This window comes from Drosophila miranda, chromosome 3 (assembly GCF_003369915.1).
Source record: "Drosophila miranda strain MSH22 chromosome 3, D.miranda_PacBio2.1, whole genome shotgun sequence".
Taxonomy (NCBI): domain Eukaryota; kingdom Metazoa; phylum Arthropoda; class Insecta; order Diptera; family Drosophilidae; genus Drosophila; species Drosophila miranda.
The window spans coordinates 14,441,664-14,466,509 of record NC_046676.1 but is presented as its reverse complement, the minus strand read 5'-3'; the positions used below and the strand labels follow the sequence as shown (position 1 = coordinate 14,466,509).

At 45.1% G+C, this 24,846-nt stretch overlaps 7 protein-coding genes across 8 annotated transcripts; 3 read left to right on the top strand and 4 right to left on the bottom strand.

The window, feature by feature from the left end:
- Positions 1 to 130: 130 nt before the first annotated feature.
- LOC108160619 (probable enoyl-CoA hydratase, mitochondrial) lies at positions 131 to 1,543 on the top strand. The gene is made up of 4 exons (XM_017294735.2): positions 131 to 223; positions 289 to 412; positions 591 to 1,312; positions 1,381 to 1,543. Exons 2-4 carry the CDS (start codon positions 310 to 312, stop codon positions 1,444 to 1,446), a joined length of 891 nt encoding a protein of 296 aa, XP_017150224.1. The 5' UTR covers positions 131 to 223; positions 289 to 309; the 3' UTR covers positions 1,447 to 1,543.
- Positions 648 to 5,411, bottom strand: LOC108160618. Its single transcript, XM_017294734.2, has 2 exons — positions 2,084 to 5,411; positions 648 to 2,011 (listed from the first exon to the last, which is right to left on the bottom strand). The coding sequence occupies exons 1-2, from the start codon at positions 5,352 to 5,354 to the stop codon at positions 1,752 to 1,754; spliced, it is 3,531 nt and encodes a 1,176-aa protein (XP_017150223.1). The 5' UTR covers positions 5,355 to 5,411; the 3' UTR covers positions 648 to 1,751.
- Positions 5,412 to 5,903: 492 nt separating this feature from the next.
- On the top strand, positions 5,904 to 8,828 carry LOC117188141 (synaptogyrin). Its single transcript, XM_033391531.1, has 5 exons — positions 5,904 to 6,458; positions 7,045 to 7,276; positions 7,344 to 7,483; positions 7,551 to 7,722; positions 7,788 to 8,828. The coding sequence occupies exons 1-5, from the start codon at positions 6,330 to 6,332 to the stop codon at positions 7,841 to 7,843; spliced, it is 729 nt and encodes a 242-aa protein (XP_033247422.1). The 5' UTR covers positions 5,904 to 6,329; the 3' UTR covers positions 7,844 to 8,828.
- A 526-nt stretch (positions 8,829 to 9,354) lies between these two features.
- LOC108160772 lies at positions 9,355 to 13,007 on the bottom strand. Of its 2 annotated transcripts, XM_033391529.1 has the most exons (8): positions 12,575 to 13,006; positions 12,089 to 12,511; positions 11,604 to 12,026; positions 11,119 to 11,541; positions 10,634 to 11,056; positions 10,149 to 10,571; positions 9,664 to 10,086; positions 9,355 to 9,601 (listed from the first exon to the last, which is right to left on the bottom strand). In XM_033391529.1, exons 1-8 carry the CDS (start codon positions 12,983 to 12,985, stop codon positions 9,386 to 9,388), a joined length of 3,165 nt encoding a protein of 1,054 aa, XP_033247420.1. In that variant the 5' UTR covers positions 12,986 to 13,006; the 3' UTR covers positions 9,355 to 9,385. The 2 variants fall into 2 exon arrangements, with proteins under 2 accessions (XP_033247420.1, XP_033247421.1); XM_033391530.1 differs by lacking the exon at positions 12,089 to 12,511 and having other exon boundaries at positions 12,575 to 13,007.
- A 388-nt stretch (positions 13,008 to 13,395) lies between these two features.
- On the bottom strand, positions 13,396 to 16,018 carry LOC108158340 (cathepsin L1). Its single transcript, XM_017290578.2, has 3 exons — positions 15,941 to 16,018; positions 14,677 to 15,008; positions 13,396 to 14,191 (listed from the first exon to the last, which is right to left on the bottom strand). Exons 2-3 carry the CDS (start codon positions 15,006 to 15,008, stop codon positions 13,462 to 13,464), a joined length of 1,062 nt encoding a protein of 353 aa, XP_017146067.1. The 5' UTR covers positions 15,941 to 16,018; the 3' UTR covers positions 13,396 to 13,461.
- A 1,291-nt stretch (positions 16,019 to 17,309) lies between these two features.
- LOC117188110 (zingipain-1) lies at positions 17,310 to 18,485 on the top strand. The gene is made up of 2 exons (XM_033391447.1): positions 17,310 to 17,433; positions 17,497 to 18,485. Exons 1-2 carry the CDS (start codon positions 17,338 to 17,340, stop codon positions 18,406 to 18,408), a joined length of 1,008 nt encoding a protein of 335 aa, XP_033247338.1. The 5' UTR covers positions 17,310 to 17,337; the 3' UTR covers positions 18,409 to 18,485.
- Positions 18,486 to 18,527: 42 nt separating this feature from the next.
- Positions 18,528 to 21,604, bottom strand: LOC108160560. Its single transcript, XM_033391448.1, has 3 exons — positions 21,512 to 21,604; positions 21,202 to 21,369; positions 18,528 to 21,133 (listed from the first exon to the last, which is right to left on the bottom strand). The coding sequence occupies exons 1-3, from the start codon at positions 21,567 to 21,569 to the stop codon at positions 20,892 to 20,894; spliced, it is 468 nt and encodes a 155-aa protein (XP_033247339.1). The 5' UTR covers positions 21,570 to 21,604; the 3' UTR covers positions 18,528 to 20,891.
- Positions 21,605 to 24,846: the final 3,242 nt, after the last annotated feature.

Sequence of the window (24,846 nt, the reverse complement as noted above, 5' to 3'; positions counted from 1 at the left end):
CGTAGGTATCAGCATCGAGATAAATATATAGAAGATACTAATAATATACATGAATATGTCTAAAGCATATCAATTTGAGAAAAGGTCTTTATAAATTACGTTTTATCTTCATATAAAATTAACGAAATAGGGTATACAAAAGTATGCGCGTATCATGTTTTAAAATACCAAGCAAAATCACACTGTGCCTATAGCCCCACATTATTGTTCCAGTGCTCCAAGCGTAAGCATCATCATTTGGTTTCAAACTAGATTCCTGCGTCATTAGATAACCAATTGCATTTGCAGTCGGCGACAATTTCTTTCAACATGGCCAATTTTGCTAAGATCTTCGCTTCCCGCGCCCAGAACGTGCTCCAGACTGCCGGCAGACAGCCACAGGTGGCCGCCAGATTCAGCCGCAGCGTTTCCTGTAAGTATAAAATGCATGGGAGCAAAGTCCACAGCTGTAACGAACTGCAGCGAATGACCATTCCCAGCTTCACTTTTGACGGCACTTGCGAATTTTCGGGTTTTTTTCATCGCCGGTCCCAAACGTTCTTCGTTGCGTAATCAGATCACCTCATAAGGCCATCTCTTTCACTCCGCAGCGGGCAGTAACTGGGAGTTCATTAAGACCGATGTGACGGGGGAGAAGAAAAATGTGGCCGTGATCACACTGAACCGTCCCAAGGCACTGAATGCCCTCTGCAACGGCCTCATGAAGGAAATCTCCACCGCTCTGCAGCAGTTTTCCAAGGACAAGAGCATCGCCGCCATTGTGCTGACTGGCAGTGAGAAGGCCTTCGCCGCCGGCGCTGACATCAAGGAGATGGTGGGAAACACCTACTCGCAGTGCATTCAAGGAAACTTCCTCAATGACTGGGTTGAGGTGGCACGCACCCAGAAGCCCATCATTGCTGCTGTGAATGGCTATGCCCTAGGTGGCGGCTGTGAGCTAGCCATGATGTGTGACATCATCTATGCCGGCGACAAGGCCAAGTTTGGCCAGCCTGAGATCGCTCTGGGCACCATTCCCGGAGCTGGCGGCACCCAACGCCTCACTCGCGTCGTGGGCAAGTCCAAGGCCATGGAGATGTGCCTCACTGGCAACATGATCAGTGCCCAGGAAGCCGAGAAGCTCGGTCTGGCCAGCAAGGTCGTTCCAGCTGATCAGCTGCTCGCCGAGGCGATCAAACTTGCTGAGAAAATTGGCACCCACTCGAGCCTGATTGTTCAGCTGTGCAAGGAGTCGGTGAACACGGCCTACGAGACCACACTCCAGGAGGGTCTGAAGTTCGAGCGTCGCACCTTCCACGCCACGTTCTCCACGGTAAGTGGACATCTCTTACTATACACGTATCTATTTTTGTAATCTTATCGTTTCTTTGTTTGCCGCAGGCCGATCGCAAGGAGGGCATGACTGCCTTTGCAGAGAAGCGCCCAGCCAACTTCACCAACGAATAAACTCAACTGTTTCTGAAATCGGGAATCTTCCCAGCCAGCATTGCATTTATATCTCTTGTATGTTATTTGTACGCAAATAAAAACGTTTTAATTTGTATTTGTAAAAATGATATGTACATTCGTTGGATGACGGAGGCAGACTGGCCACCTGGTTGCCAGCTGAGGTACTATATATACTCCCACCTGGCAATCAGAGTTCCGGTCTGCCTCTGGGCATCGAAACACAGAATTTGTATGAAGGCAACTTTGTCCAAGGCGGAGACGATACGTTCTTTGGAGATGCCTATGGATATATTATCCAAAAGTTACACAATCTCTGCTTGTGACTGCAGTTCTAAACTCTTCGAAGCTCTTTCTAGATGCTTATTTCGTTCACATTGTAGACACTCCTTCGCTTTCTGAGCTGGCAAAGGAGTAGTTCCCTCTGGAAAGGGAGCTACAGGAGTCGCTTGCAGGTTTTTCTGTCGCTCTCGAAGCATCATTAGTCGGTAGTAGGCACGGAGTTCAAGACGTCGCGATTGGGCCTTTAACCTCTTGATCAGGGGAGAGTCTGGCTCGCGTTTATCTAAAGGATAGGAAAATAAATGAAAAGGAAAGACTTGCATTAGCTGAAATATAAGAGAATATGTATCCGTACTCTTTTCAAGCTGATCGCAGATAGTGCAATGACCTCCATCCGCGGCTGGGCTATCTCCAGCTCCTCGCTCATACGCCGGTTTTGGAGGTGCTTCGAGAGTATCCTCCAGCAATTTAACTACCCATTCGGGAGATGGGATGCGAAGAGGTTCTGAATAGCGACGTATCTTCACAGGCTTTATCGGCTCCAGCAGGGGATATTTCCACTCTTCGGACTGTAGTTCGGCCTGGAATTTTTGACGGGTCCTCTCAGCGAACGATGGCGCCCTGGTGGGCTTGGGCACATGGACTAACTCCATCCTAGTGGGGAACTTGTCCTTCGGCTTCGGCTTGGCCTTGATGTGATCTGGTCTCTTGTTTGGCGGAGGAACATAGGTACGACCAATGGCCTCGGACACAAAATTACGCTTCGCCTTGGGTTGAGCGATCTCCCGTATGGCACAGTGCTCCATGAGCTTCTTGATTTTCGCCTCCAGGGCGGCGCGCTCATCCATTGTGTTCTCTGTACGGAGCAAAGAACTGGGTCGCCTGGATGTGGTCACTGAGCGTGTTGGCGAGGGAGCCTGGGACTTCCGATCGTTGTCGCTGAGGAAAGGGTCTGGCATGTTCCTGAACATAAAGTCGAATTCATCGAATTCAACGAACTCTTCCTCCTTTTCTTTTTGCACAGGCTCCGTTTTCACTTCCATTATGCTGACCACTGACCCGTGTCCTTTTAAAGGATGGAAAACATCGCTTCTCTTGCTCAGCCAACTCGCCCGGCTAATCAGGCTTTTCGTGGGCGACAGGTACCCGATGGAGTGCTTCGAACCCTCTCTTCTCAGTATTTTACGATCCGGTCTTGAGCCTCTGATGTAGTTCGTGAACTTTTGCAATCGCGTTTCTTTCGAAGCCGGATTGTCTGTAAGACTGGACGTTTCACCCACATATACATGGCCAAACAAAGAAGAGTCTATTCCATTCTGAGTTTTGGCGACGTAGGGTATCAATTCTTCCGGCTTGTAGTCAGCGTTTACTTTATTTCCTAGACGGGGGATATTCTTCCCCGACGATTTGAATTTCGTTCTTATTTTATACCAGGTGTTGTGCTCAGAAATCTCGCTCTTGAACTTCGGTGACTCCTTAAGGATCGAGCCGATTGGCTCCATGTAGGAAGGTTCAAGAAGGCTAGCCACATCCGCACTTAGCGCATTGGGTCCCTTCCGCCTCTTGGGTAAGTGATAGTATGCGCCCATTTTCGCAAAGTTATTTCTCCTGGGTGCGTGAGTGCGTGCGGGTATTCCTGTTATGATTTGTCCATGTTTCGAGCGATGCGATCGCTTGGGTCCTGGGGGGGTATCATTGACTGTGGGCATTTGGTGGAAACTTTTCAGGGCCGGATGGAGCTCTGGTACGGCTGCAGCTCTTCCTGTTAGCATTTCCCCGAAGGTGCTCGAGAACTTTGGATTTATTACATTGACTTTCTTCCCACGATTTAGTAGGGACCTCTTCTGGACGGAGTCGGCTTTCTCTCTTTCCTTGAGGAAAGCATCTATATTGATGCTGGCAAAGCTGTCAATGCTTTTTCTTCCGTCCCGTGTTCCTTGGTCAATTTTGGAGTGTTCCCCAGGTCTTTTGCTGGTGGCTGTCTGACGCGGACTACCAGACGTTCGCTTCCTCTTGGAGCCCTGTTCATTTCTGGAGGTTTCTCCGGCTCTTGTGTTGAATTCTGTCGTTGGCCTTCTCTTGGAGTCCTGTTCATTTTTGGAGATTTCTCTGGCTTTTTTCTCGCGATAGGCATTCTCAAATTCGTCAAAACTTTCCATTCCTTCCAGATCACGCTTGGATGTTTTCTTGCCTGTCGTTCGCTTCCTCTTGGAGTCCTCTTCATATTTGGTGGTTTTTCCAGCTCCTTCCTTGCGATAGGCTTTCTCAAATTCGTCAAAACTTTCCATTCCATCCAGTTCACGTTTGGATCTTTTCTTGCCAGTCGTTCGCTTCCCCTTGGAGTCCTGTTCATATTTTTCGCTATCTGCACCTCTTTTATTGAGTACTTTCGTTTTCTTTCTCTTGGAGTCCTGTTCATTTTTGGAGGTTTCTCCAGTTCTTTCCTTGCGATAGGCTCTCTCAGATTTGTCAAAACTTTCCATTCCTTCCAGTTCACGTTTGGATCTGTTCTTGCCAGTCGTTCGCTGCCTCTTGGAGTCCTTTTCATTTTTTGCACTGTCTACAGCTCTTTTCTTAAGTCCTGTTGTTCGCTTCCTCTTGGAGTCCTGTTCCTTTTTGGAGGCATCTGCAGACGTTCGCTTCTTCTGGGCATCCTCTTGTTTCCCCTCAGAGTCCTCTTGATACATCACCGGCATTCGGTGCGAGCTTCCAAGCATAGAAGTCAGCTCTGGCACGGTCTGGTTGTGTAGCATTTCATGTAAGGGCTTTGTGAACGACTTCCTTTCTTTACTTTCTTCGCCTTTCATGTATTTTCCAAAAGGCGTATGTATGGAGGCACCTGATTTACGTTTGGGAAAGATTCTCATTAAGTTCTTTTCATGAGATATTTTCTCCACTTGGTTCTCTTCCGGCTCCTGGATGGGAGGCTGCTCTGGAGTTGGATCACGATATGGTCCAGAGTCTGGGATCCCTTTTGCGATTCCTGATTCTCGCCTAAGCTTCTGTCTTCGTCGAAGGTTTTGCCTTTTGTTTTGCTCCAAAGTAGTCCGAAACTTTTCCAGTGCATTGTCTTTTCTAGTTTCCTTCTGCTCATTTTCCTGCTGGTCTCTTCGATCTCGTTCCTCTGCCGCATCTTTGAGGCTTTGTTCGTGCTCGAGGTGCCACTTTGGCCGGTTTCGGATGTACGAGGTGCTGCCAGGCTTGAAGGGGGCTATCGAGGGTTCTTTGTGCACTTTGGTGTCGTCCTGAGACTTGATTTGTGATGCCATCTTTTTTCTGTTCTTGCAGCACGCTGCATAGGCCTCTACTTCGGGAATAGTGCCCCCGACGAAGCAGCGCTTTATATCGTCAAAGAAGTTCTCCAAGTACCACAGCATCGATCTCTGAAAGCACGGGGAAGGTGAACCATGGCCCATTGTTGCCCGTGGATGTTCCTGCGCCAACTTGTCCATGTAGATGTCAATCACTTTGTGCAGGCATTCCCTGTTCAGCAGCATGGGAAAGGGCAATTCCTGTGGGTGGACGTCTGTGACCGCCTTTGGCTTTGGCCTCCGTTTGGATTTGTCCTTATGACATGGGCACAATGAGTAAGTGCAGCATTTTGGCACCTCTCTAAAGCGGTCCATTTAAAAAAAAACTTTTTCTTACTACAAACATACAATTTTAAGGCAAATAAAGATATATTCAATAATTTTTGATTTTAAATTCACACAACGTGTCGGAGAGTTATTGAAATGATCCCCCCTTGTGTATTCTTCCTTCTCGTCCTGTCCTGCTTCGTGGCCAAAACGCTTCCTGGTGCGTTGCATAACTCTCTTGCTTCACTTTTGAACATTAGCTGACTACTTAGTCGAGCCTTGACTGTATTCTTTTTGTCTTTTCTCTTCGATTTGCTTCTTTGCAGACATCTCCATCTGCGTCAGACAGGAACTGCCAGCTCACAAATGTAGCAAGGATAGCAACGGAGTTCTATTTAAGTTTAATGATGGAACTACTCTTTTGAACTTGGCTAAAAACGGCAACCGCGAAGCTTAAACCAAATTTCCGTTGTTTCTTATCGATATGTATCGATAGGTTGTGCACTTAACAGCACCGCACACTCTGTGAAATGTTACAGACTGTTCCTCCCGGAGTGAAATGTTAATTTGCAAAATGCAGTCCTGCGCGTTGAAAGACCGTTGAGAGGGAAGCAAAATCTAGAAAAAAGTAAAAGTGAAAATCTGGCCCTTGAAATTTGTTCATTAATTATGCATTGATAAAATACAAAGAAACGGATAATTTTGTGTGCGCCCCAAAGGACAGGCCGCGTGCAGAGATTTCAAAGAAAGTGCTTGCATTTGTAGGAAAAAGCGAAGGACATTTTTCAAGTATCTTTTATTGTGGTCCGAATCGGATGTGCTGTAATCCATTATTGCGAGATATACGACAGACACATACACATACATCTCCGTGTATACATACAATCGGCCGAGACGCCCGCGCTTTGCCCTTGGCTGCATTCGATTTTTCACAACAGGCCGTGAAAAGCGACCAAAGAGCTCGCCACTGAAGAGCCGTCACCGCCATCATCATCATCAGTGGGAAAAGCAACGGCCGCAAGCATGGACATGCTCAACCAGATACTCAGCATTAATAATGGCGGCGCCTATGGGGGCGGCAAGGCTGGCGGAGCCTTCGATCCACTCACGTTTGCCATGAAGCCCCAAGTTGTCATAAGGGCGCTCTGCTGGGTAAGTGACTAGTGGTGCTGGGAATTGCTGGGATTGCGAGTGTCCCCACACGCGCATTACACACCGATTGTGTGGATTTGTTTATAGTGTCAGTGGCGTACTGGCTTACACTTTGAAGGGGGTTTATTGGATCAGCTGCAGGATGGTCATAAAAACTCTCACGCCCATAAAAAGTTTATAATTAAATTCCATAAAGGTCCTCCCCCCACGGACTTGATGTACACACGTCACCAGCAACCAGGGCTCGGGGGGAGGGCCAGTGAGTGATAGTTTGCTTTTCTTGTAAGTGTACGTAATATTTGCACACACCCCCAACCCCGTAACGGCACACCATTCCCCCAGGCCTGCTCCTGGCCAAACAAACTTGACTTGGCCTTCAGCGGAAATTGGGTCACAAACATAGGTCCGTCCGTTCTTCTATATGTCCGTTTTTCTGTGTACTTGAACTTTTTGATTTATTGCACCTGCTTATGAAAATCGATGCCAGAGTGGGAGAGGGAGTGACCCACATATATTAGATGATGATGATACTGGGGGAATGGGAGCGGAATGCATCTCTTAACCTCTTGGAATTTCCATTCTGCAGCTCTTTTCAGTTGTGGTCTTTGGCTGCATTTCCTCAGAAGGCTGGACGGAGAAGGAGGGCAAGGAGTACTGTCTCTACAATGGCGATGGCATGGCCTGCAAGTATGGCAACATGGTAGGCGTATTTGGTTTTTTGGCCTCCATGGGCTTTATGGGCGGCGAGTTTCTCTTCGAGCGGATGTCGTCGGTGAAGAGCAGAAAGCGCTACGTCATGGCCGACTTGGGATTCTCCGGTAAGGGATCCTAATATGGATCAAAATCCACCATGGAATGCAGTTTTCATTTGAGTATCTTCTCCAGGCTTGTGGGCTTTCATGTACTTCGTGGCGTTCTTGTACTTGTGGTCCCAGTGGAGCTCGTCGCCGCCACCTCCTCTCGGCATTGGAGCCGGCAGCATGCAGACGGCCATTTGGTTCTGCCTCTTCTCGATTGCCACTTGGGTGGGTCCCAATCCCTGAAATCAATGTATATCGGAGGCGTTATGTAATATTCCTCTCTATTGTCCAGGCCCTGTGCGCTCTGATGGCCTACAAACGATTCCTGATTGGAGCCGGCGATGAATTCACCTCGGCTTTCGAGACAGACCCCGCCAACGTCGTGCACCAGCAGGCCTACGGATATGCCATGGACAATGACAACGATCAATACAGCGCCTCGCCCTTCGGCCAGGGGCAGCAGGGTGAGTCGATTTAACACGATTGTTCATAATCATAAATTGATTCTGACTGGTGGTCCTATTTACAGGCGGCATGGAGCCACAGCAACAGGCTGGCATGGAGTACCAGCAGCCCACCTATTAAGGCATTTCCACACCTGCTCCTGCTCCTACTCCCACTCCTACTCCGTTGTCCACACACTTGAGAGTACTTGGGTTTTTTTTTGTAGCGCGAATGGCAAATGTTTTACACGACTACTAGCAAACACAAAGCGTTGGCTTTTACCAAATACACCGATGACGAACATATAAAACCAGTAACAGAAACAATAACGATACCAAGTAATACAAATTACAACAACAGCAGCAGCAACAGCAGCATTTGCTTTAGCCACAAGAAACAGGAGATATATGTACAAGCATACATACATATGTATATCTGAATAATACGAATAACTTGAGATTGAGATGATAACTTATAAGCTAGCCCCCTAAGTTGAGTGTGCAGTTTTTTGTAGTGGAAATTTGTTGCTGTATACAGATATACAAATAGCTATTGCCGTATATATCCTAGGGGAATCCTCGGATATGCTTTCAACGTTGTTAGTTATTTAGTGTTTACAAGTACTTGTACTCGAATACGGTATTTATTACGACTTTCAGTTGTGCCAGGCCCTGGTCCCCCACAGCCACAGCCACAGCCACAGCCCCATATCCTCAGCTAGAGGGAAGGCATGAGGTATTTTAGATAAATTTACACACACACACACACACACACATACAAATCGGATCCACAGCAGAGAGAGACAGCATCAGAGAGGCAATACGAGAGGCAACTTACGAGAAGAAGAGGGAAGAGAACTGCTCAAATCACATATCCAATAGCCATCGCGGGTATGTATATACTCGATTGTAGTCTTAGGGCCAGGGCAGGGCCATCGCTTGGTTAGAAATGCAATAACTATAATATTAGCGCCAAAACAAATGTAAATTCTAAACTAACAAATGTAGAACTGTTATGTGGAAAGCTGTACCGGAACATAGCTTGAGACAACTGCAGGAATAAAGCAAAGAATTGTTAGAGCGACTCGCTTTCATCCAGGCTTGTGCCCTAACAAACGATTTGTATAGTAAACCTTAAAACATATAAATTAACTTGAGTATATATACGCATATGTATGGCGGAGAACGTAAGCATATTGATTACAAAATAGCTGTTCAGTTAATGCAACTTGCAATAAACTACAACAAGTATTTGTTAAACCAAAACCATATATAATATATTATATATATTTATGTATTGTATTTGTAAAGCGAACATTAAATTACCAGTTAATGCAACACAAGCAAAAGGAAATCTCAGTAAACATGTATACATATACTATACTATATATAATTATACACATATATATAACTAAATTATTCATGTAGAATTCGTGTGCGTTCAAATGATAGAAATACAGCAAATTATCGTATTACTCATACCCGTATTTAGAAAGAAAACAAAAAACAAACTATGAAGAACAACACAAACCGCAAGAGGAACTAACCCGAAGACCCCGAACACTTGTGAACCATATTGTACCAGAGCAAATCCTCATATCCTCTTAACTGAAAAAACCAAACCCAAATAAATATAAATATTTTTAAAAACTATCGGTAGAATTTGCAATCATTTAATTAGTCCTTAGAAATCCTGATCCATGACAACCGGGCGTGGCATTTGCTTAATCCTCCATTCCTCGAAGGTCAGATCGCTGAACTGATTGATGTCCATCTGGTAAGGTACCATATGTTGTTCGAAAAGTTTGTTGTGCTTCCTTATCGATCGCCAGTTGTCGCAGAACACAGTGCGGCGCTTCTCCTTCTCAATCTCACTGTGGTAGCGGCGCCCAAAGTCAATCTTCAAATGAGATAACTTAATTAAATACAACTTAAGAGAATTCGCTTGTCACCAGAACTGACCAAGAATTTGTCCCAGGCAGCCAGACATTGCACTTGATCATTTGCCTCTTCCGAGACCTCTGTTATGGAGTCAACTTTCGAGTCTTCTTCTTGACTGTTTGTCGGTGGCTTAACTATGGACTTTTTTGTGGAGGTCTGGAGAATTTCCTTCACTATAGTAGATGCCTCTAATGGAATGGCGCCAGAAATGGCTTCCTCTGATGTGACGATCTCAGGAGCTCTCATCACACCTGGGCGCGGCATTTGCCTTAGTCGCCATTCCTCGAAGGTCAGATCGCTGAACTGATTGATGTCCATCTCGTAAGGTACCATGTGCTGTTCGAAAAGTTTGTTGTGCTTCCTTATCGATCGCCAGTTGTCGCAGAACACAGTGCGGCGCTTCTCCTTCTCAATCTCACTGTGGTAGCGGCGCCCAAAGTCAATCTTCAAATAAGATATCTTAATTAAATACAAATTAAGAGAATTCGATTGTCACCAGAACTGACCAAGAATTTGTCCCAGGCAGCCAGACATTGCACTTGATCATTTGCCTCTTCCGAGACCTCTGTTATGGAGTCAACTTTCGAGTCTTCTTCTTGACTGTTTGTCGGTGGCTTAACTATGGACTTTTCTGTGGAGGTCTGGAGAATTTCCTCCACTATAGTAGATGCCTCTAATGGGATGGCGCCAGAAATGGCTTCCTCTGATGTGACGATCTCAGGAGCTCTCATCACACCGGGGCGTGGCATTTGCTTTAGTCGCCATTCCTCGAAGGTCAGATCGCTGAACTGATTGATGTCCATCTGGTAAGGTACCATATGCTGTTGGAAAAGTTTGTTGTGCTTCCTGATCGATCGCCAGTTGTCGCAGAACACAGTGCGGCGCTTCTCCTTCTCAATCTCACTGTGGTAGCGGCGCCCAAAGTCAATCTTCAAATGAGATAACTTAATTAAATACAACTTAAGAGAATTCGCTTGTCACCAGAACTGACCAAGAATTTGTCCCAGGCAGCCAGACATTGCACTTGATCATTTGCCTCTTCCGAGACCTCTGTTATGGAGTCAACTTTCGAGTCTTCTTCTTGACTGTTTGTCGGTGGCTTAACTATGGACTTTTCTGTGGAGGTCTGGAGAATTTCCTCCACTATAGTAGATGCCTCTAATGGGATGGCGCCAGAAATGGCTTCCTCTGATGTGACGATCTCAGGAGCTCTCATCACACCGGGGCGTGGCATTTGCTTTAGTCGCCATTCCTCGAAGGTCAGATCGCTGAACTGATTGATGTCCATCTCGTAAGGTACCATATGCTGTTGGAAAAGTTTGTTGTGTTTCCTGATCGATCGCCAGTTGTCGCAGAACACATTGCGGCGCTTCTCCTTCTCAATCTCACTGTGGTAGCGGCCCCCAAAGTCAATCTTCAAATGAGATAACTTAATTAAATACAACTTAAGAGAATTCGCTTGTCACCAGAACTGACCAAGAATTTGTCCCAGGCAGCCAGACATTGCACTTGATCATTTGCCTCTTCCGAGACCTCTGTTATGGAGTCAACTTTCGAGTCTTCTTCTTGACTGTTTGTCGGTGGCTTAACTATGGACTTTTTTGTGGAGGTCTGGAGAATTTCCTTCACTATAGTAGATGCCTCTAATGGAATGGCGCCAGAAATGGCTTCCTCTGATGTGACGATCTCAGGAGCTCTCATCACACCTGGGCGCGGCATTTGCCTTAGTCGCCATTCCTCGAAGGTCAGATCGCTGAACTGATTGATGTCCATCTCGTAAGGTACCATGTGCTGTTCGAAAAGTTTGTTGTGCTTCCTTATCGATCGCCAGTTGTCGCAGAACACAGTGCGGCGCTTCTCCTTCTCAATCTCACTGTGGTAGCGGCGCCCAAAGTCAATCTTCAAATAAGATATCTTAATTAAATACAAATTAAGAGAATTCGATTGTCACCAGAACTGACCAAGAATTTGTCCCAGGCAGCCAGACATTGCACTTGATCATTTGCCTCTTCCGAGACCTCTGTTATGGAGTCAACTTTCGAGTCTTCTCCTTGACTGTTTGTCGGTGGCTTAACTATGGACTTTTCTGTGGAGGTCTGGAGAATTTCCTCCATTTTAGTAGATGCCTCTAATGGGATGGCGCCAGAAATGGCTTCCTCTGATGTGACGATCTCAGGAGCTCTCATCACACCGGGGCGTGGCATTTGCTTTAGTCGCCATTCCTCGAAGGTCAGATCGCTGAACTGATTGATGTCCATCTCGTAAGGTACCATATGTTGTTCGAAAAGTTTGTTGTGCTTCCTTATCGATCGCCAGTTGTCGCAGAACACAGTGCGGCGCTTCTCCTTCTCAATCTCACTGTGGTAGCGGCGCCCAAAGTCAATCTTCAAATAAGATATCTTAATTAAATACAAATTAAGAGAATTCGATTGTCACCAGAACTGACCAAGAATTTGTCCCAGGCAGCCAGACATTGCACTTGATCATTTGCCTCTTCCGAGACCTCTGTTATGGAGTCAACTTTCGAGTCTTCTTCTTGACTGTTTGTCGGTGGCTTAACTATGGACTTTTCTGTGGAGGTCTGGAGAATTTCCTCCACTATAGTAGATGCCTCTAATGGGATGGCGCCAGAAATGGCTTCCTCTGATGTGACGATCTCAGGAGCTCTCATCACACCGGGGCGTGGCATTTGCTTTAGTCGCCATTCCTCGAAGGTCAGATCGCTGAACTGATTGATGTCCATCTCGTAAGGTATCATATGTTGTTCGAAAAGTTTGTTGTGCTTCCTTATCGATCGCCAGTTGTCGCAGAACACATTGCGGCGCTTCTCCGTCTCAATCTCACTGTGGTAGCGGCCCCCAAAGTCAATCTTCGATTTAAAACAAAGCAATTAAATTAAAATTCCAAGAATTCGCTTGTCACCAGAACTGACCAAGAATTTGTCCAAGGCAGCCAGACATTGCACTTGATCATTTGCCTCTTCCGAGAACTCTGTTATGGAGTCAACTTTCGAGTCTTCTCCTTGACTATTTGGCTTAGCAATGGACTTTTCTGTAGTAGATGCCTCTAATGGGAAGGCAGTAAAAATAGCTGCCTCTGATGTAACGATCTCAGGAGCTCTCTCCGATGTGAAGGTCTCCGAATGACTGAGCGATGTAGAGCTGCTCTCAGATGTTCTCTCCGATTGAGACGCCTCAGAAGTTGCCAGCGACCATCCATCCGTCACAGGCTCCACCTTAATGTTCGGCACGGGAGTAGACGTCTGGACTGGGAGTGCGAGAGCCCATGTCACACCCATCAGGCACACACAGAGGCAGAGAGAAGGCCGCGAAGCTGTACTCATTTCAATTGTTTTTCGCGTACTGAGCTGCGCTCACAGCGGATGAGCTATATAAGGCATTTCTGCTAGGCAGCTGGCGCTGGGCCTGGGGCTGGGGTCATTAAGTGGAAGCATACTGATGATTTCCGAGAATTTTTTCCGAAGCTGGAAGAGGGTATCGCTTGCACTCGGACAGAGGGGCTCTGGGGGGTCCAGATCAGATCAGAGAATATTTACTCTAATTATCGTGAACAGATTAGAAACATGGTGGCTGATAAGAAGGTAATCTTTGAATATCCGAATTCAAAGTGCGAATTTGCTATGGATAGCGATTTTTGTGCGGCAATATAGCGATAAGAAGGTTATTCAATTATCCCGTACGGTACGTGATCTCACCGCAGATCATTGCAAAACTTGAGTAGCGTTACGTTTAAAATTCCTAAATTTATTTATTGTTTAAGTGACTATCTAGAAATACAGACTAAATGGGCTTCTACTTATTATAGGATGGGGTAACTGCACTCGCTGGCGATGCCGCAGAAGCCGCCGGCATTGCGCAAGATTCGCATGAAGCCGCCCTCGCCCCAGTTCTGGGAGTACGAGTTCTTGATGATCCAGTAATCTTTTCCTCCCTCAGATCCATAGCCGACGACGACAACGGAGTGGTTCACCTCGTCCTGGTTGCACTCCTCATCCGCGTAGATGCCGCCTTGGTACTGCTCGAACGAGATGGGGGCAGCGTTCATGGAGCAGGCCAACGGGCCCAGTGTGGCCACCACCTCCTTCATCTTCTGCTCGTCGCCTGGTCTGATGGTGGCGTAGTCGCGGATCTTCACGATGCTCTCCCTGGGGGGCTGGCCAGCCGTCTCGTTCTGCCTGCACTGCATCTCGAACTGTGTGTACGGATACTTGTTGGCCAGAGTGATGCCGTGATCGCGTATGTACTCGAAGCCGTATTCCTGGAAGCCACCGTCACAGCCCATGTTGCCGTAGTCGTCGGCACAGTCCACAAGATTCTGCTGGGACAGCGAGGCCAGCACACCCGTGCGCCGGAAGAGATGCCCCTCGAGGGCGCCCGTCGTGGCGAACGACCAGCAGGAGCCGCAACCCATTCCCTGGAATCCTGGCGGCGTCACTCCCCCCTTCTCGCGCCAGTCAAAGGACTCGGGCAGGTTGCCGCTGGCCGGATTGGGAGCAGTCACGTAATTGACGTGGCCACTGGTGTATTTCCTGAAAGCAATTTGAATAAACCGAATGAGTACCGCTGATGAATGGGTCTGCCTATAAATGGGTCAAGTGCCTGAGCTTTATTCTGAATAAATACTGCACTAAATTTGAACTATGGAATACACTCCAATGGACTGCCAAAATTGAGTACTGGGAAAATGAATATTCAACGAATAAACAATTACTCTGATTCATAGCTAACACGATTATCTTTCAAGCATTGCCAAAAATGTGTAGCTGTTTCGCTCTTGACAAGCGAATGATAAGTGAATGACTCGGAAATACCCGAACAGAATTCATTCAAGAGACCTCCGAACTGGATCCGCAGAAACATAAAGCCGCTCCTCCTTCTGGCCTATGCTTAGGCTTATGCACGGGGAATATGCTCAGAAAACCAGTTCGTTATTTATGAGATGGGTGCTAATTATTCAAGCACTGGGCTCCCCCTTTATGGGCTTTGATTGCGTCATAAATTGTGTGCTACTTACTCGCCACTCTCGGAGACCTTCGATCCAAGAAGCGTGGCAATCTCCTTCTTGGTCAAGTCGGCCAGCGGATTGAGGTACAGGCGGTAGCCGGAGAAGCCACCGTCCGCATTCCTATTGCTCAGGTCAATCAGGGACTTCTTCGCCGCAAAGATACTCTCGCGGTATGCCCGCTCGCCTTCTTCCGCGTAAATCTTGCCTGTTTGGGCCAAGAAGTCGTCAAAGTTATTCACGTCGCACAGCTTGGGAAACGACTGGAGGGACTGCAATGCCACTGCGCCCAGGCAGGCCAAGCCCAAGACCAGCTGCAGCCACATCGAAGGGCACTTCAACATCTGCAATGATGGAAAGCAAAAAAAAAAACCGCAAGTGTTAAGTATTGGGAAATAAGTTATCGTAGCTCCATAGGCGGTAGACAGGTGCATCTCCATAGTTCATTGACCCTCGGTCGATTCTATTTGGGTTACTTATCGCTGATTTTTTGGCAAACCCTCTTATCCACGTAAGACACATTTTCAGATATCTGTGACACTCGTAAACCCCTTTCCAATGTAAAGATTTCCAGAGAAATTATGTAACATCTGAAAATCGTTTCAACAGCACACAAACACTCAAGTTTTCACTTTGTGGATGAATATCCATTCCGTAACTGTACGAACAATCGATCATTCATTCTGCAGATCATCTGCCATGCTCCATCTGTCGCCCAAATAGGTAATTAATGACATTAAAATTCCGTAACATCGACTCTTTCACTTCCCTACCGTCTACCATGATCTATCGGATTTAATTATTAACTGGAGAGCATTCGATGTTTGTTGTTTGCTTTGAGTTCGGCATCCGATTGGCCAATTTCCTGATGGATGATATATCATTAAAGGTTGAATAATCCCATTTGGATATGATTTACATATGGTTTGTGTCTCAGCGAAACACAAACGTGAACCCACGAATGCATTTGATTAGCCTGAAATGAGTGTTTTACGACTCTTTGGTTTCTTTTGGTCGTGGTCAAGTCTGGATTATAGGCCAACGAAAATTTCACTTTCGATGCTGTGAATATTCAGAGATACTCGTACCCTTTTGCAGGCGTCCCATGCTGGGCTCGGGTGAAAGGCATCGATCTATGACCACATGTAAGCCCTAATTGCAACCGTCTGTCCACTTGATTTGTTTGCAATTATGATTCACAGTCGGGCGGCATGTCATCGCACACACACACACACACACACACACACACAAAAAGAAACAAAAAGAGCCTAATCACCTTTTACAACGTATACGTATTCGAGAGATATCTCTTTCGCGTTCACAGATCCAGCCGAAGATGCTGCCGACTCGGACTCCGCTCAGGTTATAAGCGAAGCTCGACGATGGGGCTTAGATTTATATAGTTGGAGGTTGGAGGGGACTTCCCCCCGCCATGGACTCTGATACAAACTTGGATTGGGCCAAAACCAGATGTTCACAAATGTGAACATTTTCGAACACGAATCTGGCATGAGGTAAAGATGTGTCTTGTGGTTGGTGCCATCGCATGGTTATTTGTAAATGTACATGTATGTATGTATATGGTTTATTTACAATAAAATATACATATTTTTAATAAATATTAAATGAGAGTGAATTTCCGTCCATTTTTTATCCACGTTCCGTATCTTGGAATATTATAAGTTTACTGAGTAATCGTGTTTCAAATTTAATAGATACGGAACGATTTGCATAACAGTATTAGAAAGGGAAAATTGCTCTGAGAATTCTGGGTGCTACACACATCTCATATGTCCCAAAACGCTTCGACTTCTGGGTTCACGAATCAACTAATAATTGAGTAAATTCGGAAATTCGGTATATGCACTGAATGAATGCTAATTGAATCGACTCAGAATACAGGCCAGACTCATTCATTTAGCCAAATGTATTTATACACACTAGCTTCCTATTTAACAGGTCTTTTGGTCCATTTACTAAGCGCAGATGCTGAAAAGTTCAACGACCTATGTGGTTATAAGTAAGTCTCGTCTCAAGATGCACAGTTTATCGCCGGATTCCGCTGACTAAAATCTCTGAATTACATAATTTAGCACTTGGTATTCAACAATTTAGAGAAGACAACAAACAAACAATCATATAAATGTTGCAATATTTATGAGGCCCATGAACAAGAGGCCCATGAATATGATTAATCATGCCTGCCCATAAAGAGAGAGAGAACCCCTAAACGGGGCGTGATTAGAGCTGGCTGCTTTTACGATGTCAGGCTGGAACCAGGCCAGTGGGGTTTTCAAATTAACAGCGATACGAGAACCTGGCGAATCGAAACGGAACGAGGGCTCATTTGACAAGTTTATTGGGCAAATAGTGCGCCGCACCCTGGACGCTTCTTGAGGCTCTCCTCTAACGGGGCTTATCGTCACGTTACGAGTGTCTTCTGCTGCTTCCATCTGCCGTGGGGCAAGTGCGAATTCGAGGCTGTTCGGCATGGGGCAGGGGCAGGGGCAGGGGCAGGGGCAGGCGCATAGAAATCTATTTGCACTTTTCTTGCGAAAGTGACTTACTTCTATTGTATTTGCGTTTGCAATCAGAAGGAGATTTACCACCGACAACTGGCCGTATATAAGGCCCGTCGAGTGGTTCTTTCGGGCATCAGTTTCGGAATTCGTCATGCCCAAGTTGGTGCTCTGTTTTGTTCTACTCGCTGCCGGCGCAGGATGGGCCTTCAACCACGGCCAGGATTTAGCCGATTTCGAAGCATATGAGGTAGGTTGAAACCATTTTCCCACGCGTTCAGCTCTAGCAATTAGACGAAAATCATATTCCCAGGCCAAATATGCAAAGATCTACCCGACCACCTCGGCGAGGTCCTTTGCCAACTATTACTTCATCTATAACCGCAACCAAGTGACGCAGAACAATGCCCAGGCGGACAGGAATCGCACCACCTACCGCGAGGCGGTGAACCAATTCTCAGACATACGCCTGGTCCAGTTCGCTGCACTGCTGCCCAAGGCCGTGTTCCCCACCGTTTCGAATGCCGTGACTCCTGTAGCCACGCAGGCGCCGGCGGCCGAGTACGACATCGTCGCGGACCTGGGCTTGACCATTACGGTGGAGGACCAGGGCGTGAACTGCAGCAGCAGCTGGGCCTATGCCGCGGCCAAGGCCGTGGAGATCATGAATGCCGTTGGATCTGGAAATCTCTCCCCCCAATCGCTGTCCGCTCAGCAGCTGATCGACTGCGCTGGCATGGGCGCCGGCTGCAGCACGCAGGCCCCGCAGTCGGCCTTCGACTACCTCACCCAGTACTCGCTTCTGTATCCATCCGAGGACTATCCAAACACGCCAGCTCTCAAGCAGCAGGGGATGTGCCTGCCAGCCCCGTCGGTGGGGGTGGGCGTCCAGCTGACCAGCTACTCGGTCCTGGCCGACGGCGACGATACTGCCCTCATGCGTTACGTGTCCAACGACATACCCGTAGTGGTGGAGTACAATCCGGCGACCTTCGGCTTCATGCAGTACTCGAGCGGTGTCTACCAGCCGCCCACCAAAGCCGCCACGGCCGCCAGCTCTCAGTTCCTGTTGGTGGTGGGCTACGGCTTCGATGCCGCCACCAATCTGAACTACTGGAAGTGCCTCAACTCATTCGGCACGGGATGGGGCGAGCAGGGCTACATCAGGATCGTGCGCAGCGCCAGCCAGCCGATCGCCAAGAATGCTATTTTTCCCAACTCGTAACACGTTACGGTGGGTTACCAGTTGATTCATTTAATAACCGACGTAGATAACGAAATAAAGTTGAATTTAAGAGCCAATCGAAGCTATTTGTTATAGTTTTCAACTGTTCAATCCGTTGCTTTATTCGATTTCCCTTTGTATTTAGTTTATTTATTGAGTTTTCATCTACAAGCGGAGCTTTACAGACTTAAATGCTAAAAATTAACAAGTTCACATAATTTTTGCTTTATTCTTTCTCAAAGATCTTGTTCGATTTTCATTTAATGTCTTGTCTTTTTTTTTGTGTTCTGTTATATTTCTGTTTGCATAATATGTATGTATTTCCTTTTGTGTGCTGCTGTTCGAAAAACCTAAGAAACAAATGGAAATGGAATCGATATATATATATATATTTGGTATATATATATACATAGAAAACATTCAAATCAGGCAACGCAGCAAAAAGCATAATTTTGTTGGTGTGTGTTCTTTCTTTTTGTTGTTGCTGGACTTCTCGAAACTTTCTTTTGGGATTTATGTAGATATATTTTGTATTTTTGTTTTTATTTTTGTTTCCTTCAGTTGCAGTAACTTGTTTTGCAAACGTTTTGTGGTGTTATTATTACTCTGTTTTATTACATCTCAATTGCATATAATAATTTGAAGTATCTGTTTTGCTCTTCCATATACTATACTCGTATTCCATTTAAATGTTTAAATGTTAGTTTAGAATCTCTTCCCGCCTCCGTGTCTGGTAAAGCAAAGCTCAATGATATGATTCACGCTGCCAATTCATGTCTTTATTATGTCGTTATCTTTTCTTTTTTATATACGAGTATTATCAATTTCAGCGTGTTTTTTCATGTTTTGTTTCTCTGTGAATGTGCTCAAATGCGTATTGGAGTTTCTCAAACTTTTTATTATATTTATTTATTTTTGAATTTTGTTGAAAAGTTTTTGGATCTGTCATGGATTGCATTGCAGTGATAAACGAATAAAATGGAGCTCTGAGAGTTGGAATATCGAATCTAAATTATGTACGTGTCTGAGATTATTCAACTTGTTGGAGAATTGCATTTTGTTTTCTTTTATTCTCTGGTTGGTTTCCTTTCCTCCATTTTTTTTTTAATTACGGTACAACGGCAAGTGTTTTGTTATTTGTCTTTGGTTTTTTTTTCTTTCTTTGTTTTATAAATTAAAATTATTTAAGTTTATCTACATATGCTCACGCTTTTCTCATTATTTTTTTTTATTGTTTTTTTCTGTAGTTTTATTAGCTTTCCATATAATTCTTAATAATATTTAACTAAATAAATATAATTTTATATATTTTATGCAATTTCTGTTATGTATACGATGATATATGTATAAATATAATTAAATTTTTTAGTTTGCTTTTCCTACACAAAATGATGTGTTCTTAACGGCTGTCATATAATGTGTCATGTGATGTGTTGGCTAGTGTTTTCCTTCCACCTTGCTCATTTTCTTGCTACCGTTTTTGTGTTGACTGTACTTTTGCTGTATCTGTATCTGTATCTGTATCTGTGTGTCTTTGGGGGGAGGCCTGCCGGTCGGATCAATGATGATAATGGAAATTATAGCGCATAAGACATAAAGTTTGATGAGTCTTTTGTCTTTTGACAAATTTTAGGAAGATTTATTTTGTTAGTTTTCTATTTTGGTTTTTGTTTGTATGAAGCTCAAAATGGACAAAATATGATTTCATAATTTAGTTGCTAATTTTATGGATTCTCTTGTTGATTTGTAAATAGTTTTCCCATTCTTTCTATTTAATGTATGTATATATATGTGTATATATATATTTTTATTAATTTTCCTTCCTATACTTTTCTTGAGTTACATATAAATCATTTTTCTGGCTTCCTATGAGTTCGGAATCCTAATTATTTCAAATACTATGCTCTATAGATGTTCTCAATTAGTTTACCTTCGGGTTTTCGCATAGCTTATACGAAGGGGTTACCTTCTAGGGTTGGGTTGCCGTTGCCCTATTCTGTCGTGGTGTTAAATTATACATTTTTTTGTGTTTCTTCTCTTGTTGGGCTTCTCAGATGTTTCGCCGCAAAAAAAATTAATTAATTATATTTTTTGCTTTGTCAAGTTTTATTCTGGATTAAAGTTTTGAAATTTTTCAGGCGGAGACATTTACTGGCAGTTTCTCTGTATTTTTTTTTTAATTTCGAACATAATGTTAAGGGATAATGTGGATTTATTTGTATTACTGCCCCCAATAACTGCTGTTTTTTTGTTGTTTTTTTTGTTCGGTTATGCTCTTTTGCTGTTTATCATGCGTGACCATAAGATAATTTTCAATTTATTGTTAGTTCTTTTACACTTACGAACACATTAAATTAAATTAAATTATGCAACTAAATGAGCATTAAGTCCGGACCTGCACCAGGCCAAGAAAAACCATCGAAAGTAAGGCAAAAATAAGTGGATACAATTGGAGGTGTGAAAGCGCTAAATCCCAGCTAAATTTATGAGCTCTGGACTTTTATTGTGTGCCCGGAGGTCAGCAGGAGCGCGCAGCCGGCGGCCAGGGCGAGAGGCAGTATCATCCACGGGGCTGTCAGCGAGTTGCCGCCGTTGCACAGGTCCTTGGTGCAGGAGCAGTAGATGGCGGCCACATCGTGGGTGCCCGAACGCCGCACGCATTCCACATCGGTGCGCTCGTCGTGAATGTAGCCGCAGCCGCGCACAATGCGGGTCTTGCCATAGACTTGGATGGGAATGCACAAGGATTAGCATTATATTGATCGGACTTGGGGTATTGGGACAATGACTCACTCTTCTGCACAGTTTTGCGGCACAAGGTGGGCTTGTACCTGTCCTTGAGATGCTCCAGGGGCTCCTGTTTGCTGCAGTTGACCTCGCCAATGGAGTACGGCTCGAAGGGATCGCCGCAGCGAGGATCGAATTCGCTGTTGCAGTCGTAGCACATCAGGGCAGTGGACACTGGGGACGGGAAGAGAAAAGCAGTACAGGTACAGGTACAGGTACAGTTCGCCAAATGTCAGGGCTGTCAACTGTCAGGGCTGTTTTTGTGTCGGTCGGGACAGGGTTGCCTTTTTTGCATTGCATAAACTGTGGGGCTTACCTTGTATGCAGCAGAGCACGCCTAACAGCAACAACACTTTCTCCATGAACGGCGACATTTTCTCTGCACTTGGGTTTTTCGTTTATTTACTTATGCTCTTAGTCTCTTTTAAAACTCTTCTTTCTCCAACAATTTGTTGGCTTTCGTTGAACAATTTGCGGTTTTCTTTGCTGTTAGATTATCATGTTAGCCTGGAAAATGAGAATGCATTTGCTAATTCTGTGTAAACAGTTCTCCTCTGCCGCGACTCTGCCACTCGCTTCGCTCTCATCTCTTCACCCCGACGATGAAAAGTGAAAATCCATTGGGCAAAAATAAACCGAAAGCTATGCGGAATAGGGCAAAGAGGAATGGAAATAACGGCAGAGCAAAGTGGGACGCAAATAGGAAAGACAAAAAAAAAGAAACGAGAACTACGAAAGAAGTGCAGTTCGACAGCAAGGTCTGGGGGCGGGGGGGTTAGGCAAGAAAGTGTGAGGTAATAAATGCGACGGCGCAATGCATCAGATGCGCTCTCTCTCTCTCTCTCGCTCTGTCTTCTTGCACTCCACTCGCTGAGGCAAAGAGAATTGGAACGAAACTGTAATGACGCGCTCTGTGTGGAACCCATTCGGGCGACCCAATTAGTGGGCCTGTGGAAGCCAATCCAATGCTCTTGGCGTCGAGCTTGATCACTGCCCTGGCTCAAAGTGAATTTCAAATGATTTAAATGTTAAGGTTTATTATTAATTTTTTGTAGCACTAATGGAATGTGTGCAGTGGCTTCTTATGAGATTCTCATAGGAAGCATGGACACTTAATAGGATTTCCATGATTACTATCTACGATTTAATGGGCCAATGGCTTAAACATTGATTTTCCTTCGTGTAGAGTGGGTGTTACGGATGAGGAACCTATTGCATTTGCTGCCCTGTAGCTAGGCAACCCATTCCACCGCCCACTCAACCACTTCCCTCGCATACCCGCCAATCGGGGTAATCTTTTAATAGTTTTGTCATCGCAAGCGCGTTTCCGTTGCCATTTCATTCCCCTCAGGCCTGGTCGAGTTGGCCTCGGGTGCCGCCTCGAGTGAATTGTGATTGTGGCACGGCCCACAGCGGATGGTGCACTATACAGGAGCAATTTACGGGACATTTAACGGGGGTAAAAGCAATTTACCGTTAAAGTTGTTGAACATTCAAAGCTCTGATACTTAAGCTCAAGAGATTTATTATTGGAACTACCTTTGAGACGGAAGATCAACGCGGTCTTACATGAAGAATTACCCGATATGAGATGAGAAATAAACCAATTCCTTTAAACGGAACAATATACTAAAATATTGGAATAGGGCAGAAAAACGTCAATGTACATAGTTTTCCCTTTCTATGTCAAGTCTCTATTGGCCAAAAGTAATTACAAAAGTACTCCCGCCATTCCTGGGAGGGAGACACCAGACACCCCTTTGAGCAAACTCCGTCTCCTTCTCTATTAACTTGTACAAGCACCAAGTCGTATACGTAATCAAGAAAAGTGCAATGCACTGAAGCCTTAGTAGAGCACCACTCCACCAACTGCTTAGCTGCTGGGGAAGCGGAAGAGGAGAATATGATCAGAGTTGGAAATATTACGCATACGCCTCGAATTCGGGTTTCTGGCACACACAGACTCAGACAGTACACACACACACACAGAGCATGTGGAGAAGAAAAATGAAAAATGGACAGCTGAACGAATGAAAAGCCAATCAATATGGTAGTCAAGGGGCTGTTGTCATGTCGGACCCGTCAATCACAACAAAATGCTGTTGTCGGGCGGAAGAGTAGAGTACCCCCCGCCATACGGGAGGGGGCATTTGGCGAGTGTGTCTGTGTGTCCATTATGCCACTTCCCCTTAAATATTGGATGTGCCTTTTCCGATTAGATTGCATTCTCTGTGGCATGCAACACTCTACAAAGCTCCATATCCGTCTTCATATGAATCTCCCTTCCAGCCTGCCTGCCTCCCTCCCGCTCTGTGGCCTCACAAAATTCAAGGAATGACCTAGTTCAGAACATACCATACCGTGACTCCCCCTCAGTGGCACCTCATTGTGCTGCATGTTGTCAAGTGTCTCCGTCTTTTGGCATTTCCTGCGGGAAATGTTCCTTCAAGTAATCTACTGCCTTGCGTCTGGTCTGTCAGGGTCTGTTTCCCACCGTTTTCTCGGTTGGCTTTTTTTCTTTTCTTATGTAATAGTCAGACAATTGGCATAAAGGCATACCCTATCGATTTAGCCATTAAAAAAAAGAAGGCAAGCCTCAACGAGCTAGGCAGAATAAGTGGAACGAAATAGTTGCTCAGGTGGTGGTTCAGGTGGTTCGTAGATGGTAGATGGGGTTCGGTTCGGCAGGTACATATGTATCTGCTGCACTCTCGGTTGTATAATATAATATACAAGTATATGTACAGGGTGCAGGTCTCTTGGATTAACAGACAATACGTTTTTTTTTGTTCTTATTTGAAGTGCTTTCGCTGTATTAGATATGACTCTTTTATCAAAATAATATAACGGTTAAGTAATATATAGCTTCTTTTTTTTGGTTTGATTATACAAGATTGTGGTCTTTAGATTCAATTCAATTAGGATTTATTACACTCCATTTATACATATACTATGTACGTAAGGGTTTTTTCATTTTTTCAAACTGTTTTGTAATCATTTTGTCGCTCTTCGCTTTTCACTTTTCACTGATTTGTTTTGAAGTCACTTTTCACATTTACTCTCACTGTTATATAATGCCCAGGCCCTTACCACTATTTTATATAGTTCTCAAATGTCTGCCTTTCCATAACGATATGTTCTACGAGTATATGTCGAGTATATCTTTTGTCGTTGTGTTCATTTACATAAGAGCGGATGATGATGTGGGAGTCCGGAATTAATTTCCTTGGGTTGGGGTTTCCTTCGAACTATTTCAAGCTGACGTCCGACCAGAATGGAAATGAAAGTTCCGAAACTCTTGAAAACGAAAAGAAGGGCTTTGTCGGTGGGTGGAGTGAGTACGATTTCAGTGCAAATTCTCTCGCAAGGACGAAGCACAAAGTCAAAGCGTGCACGGAAAGAGAGAGAGCGAGAGAGAGAGCGTTAGTCAGTCAGTCACCCAAGGTGTATTTATACAGGGTGAGTCATTCACAGAGAGCGACAGTGTTCCCTCATATATGTATGGTTCAGCTGCTTCCGCGTGTGAGAAGTACCTAAATACCTCACCATATATATATACACCCTGCTGTCCCCATGAGCTTTGGCAGACCGACCGAGAGAGCGTGAGAATGAGCGCCCTAAAAGAAACCAAGCGAAAAAAGTTAAATCGAT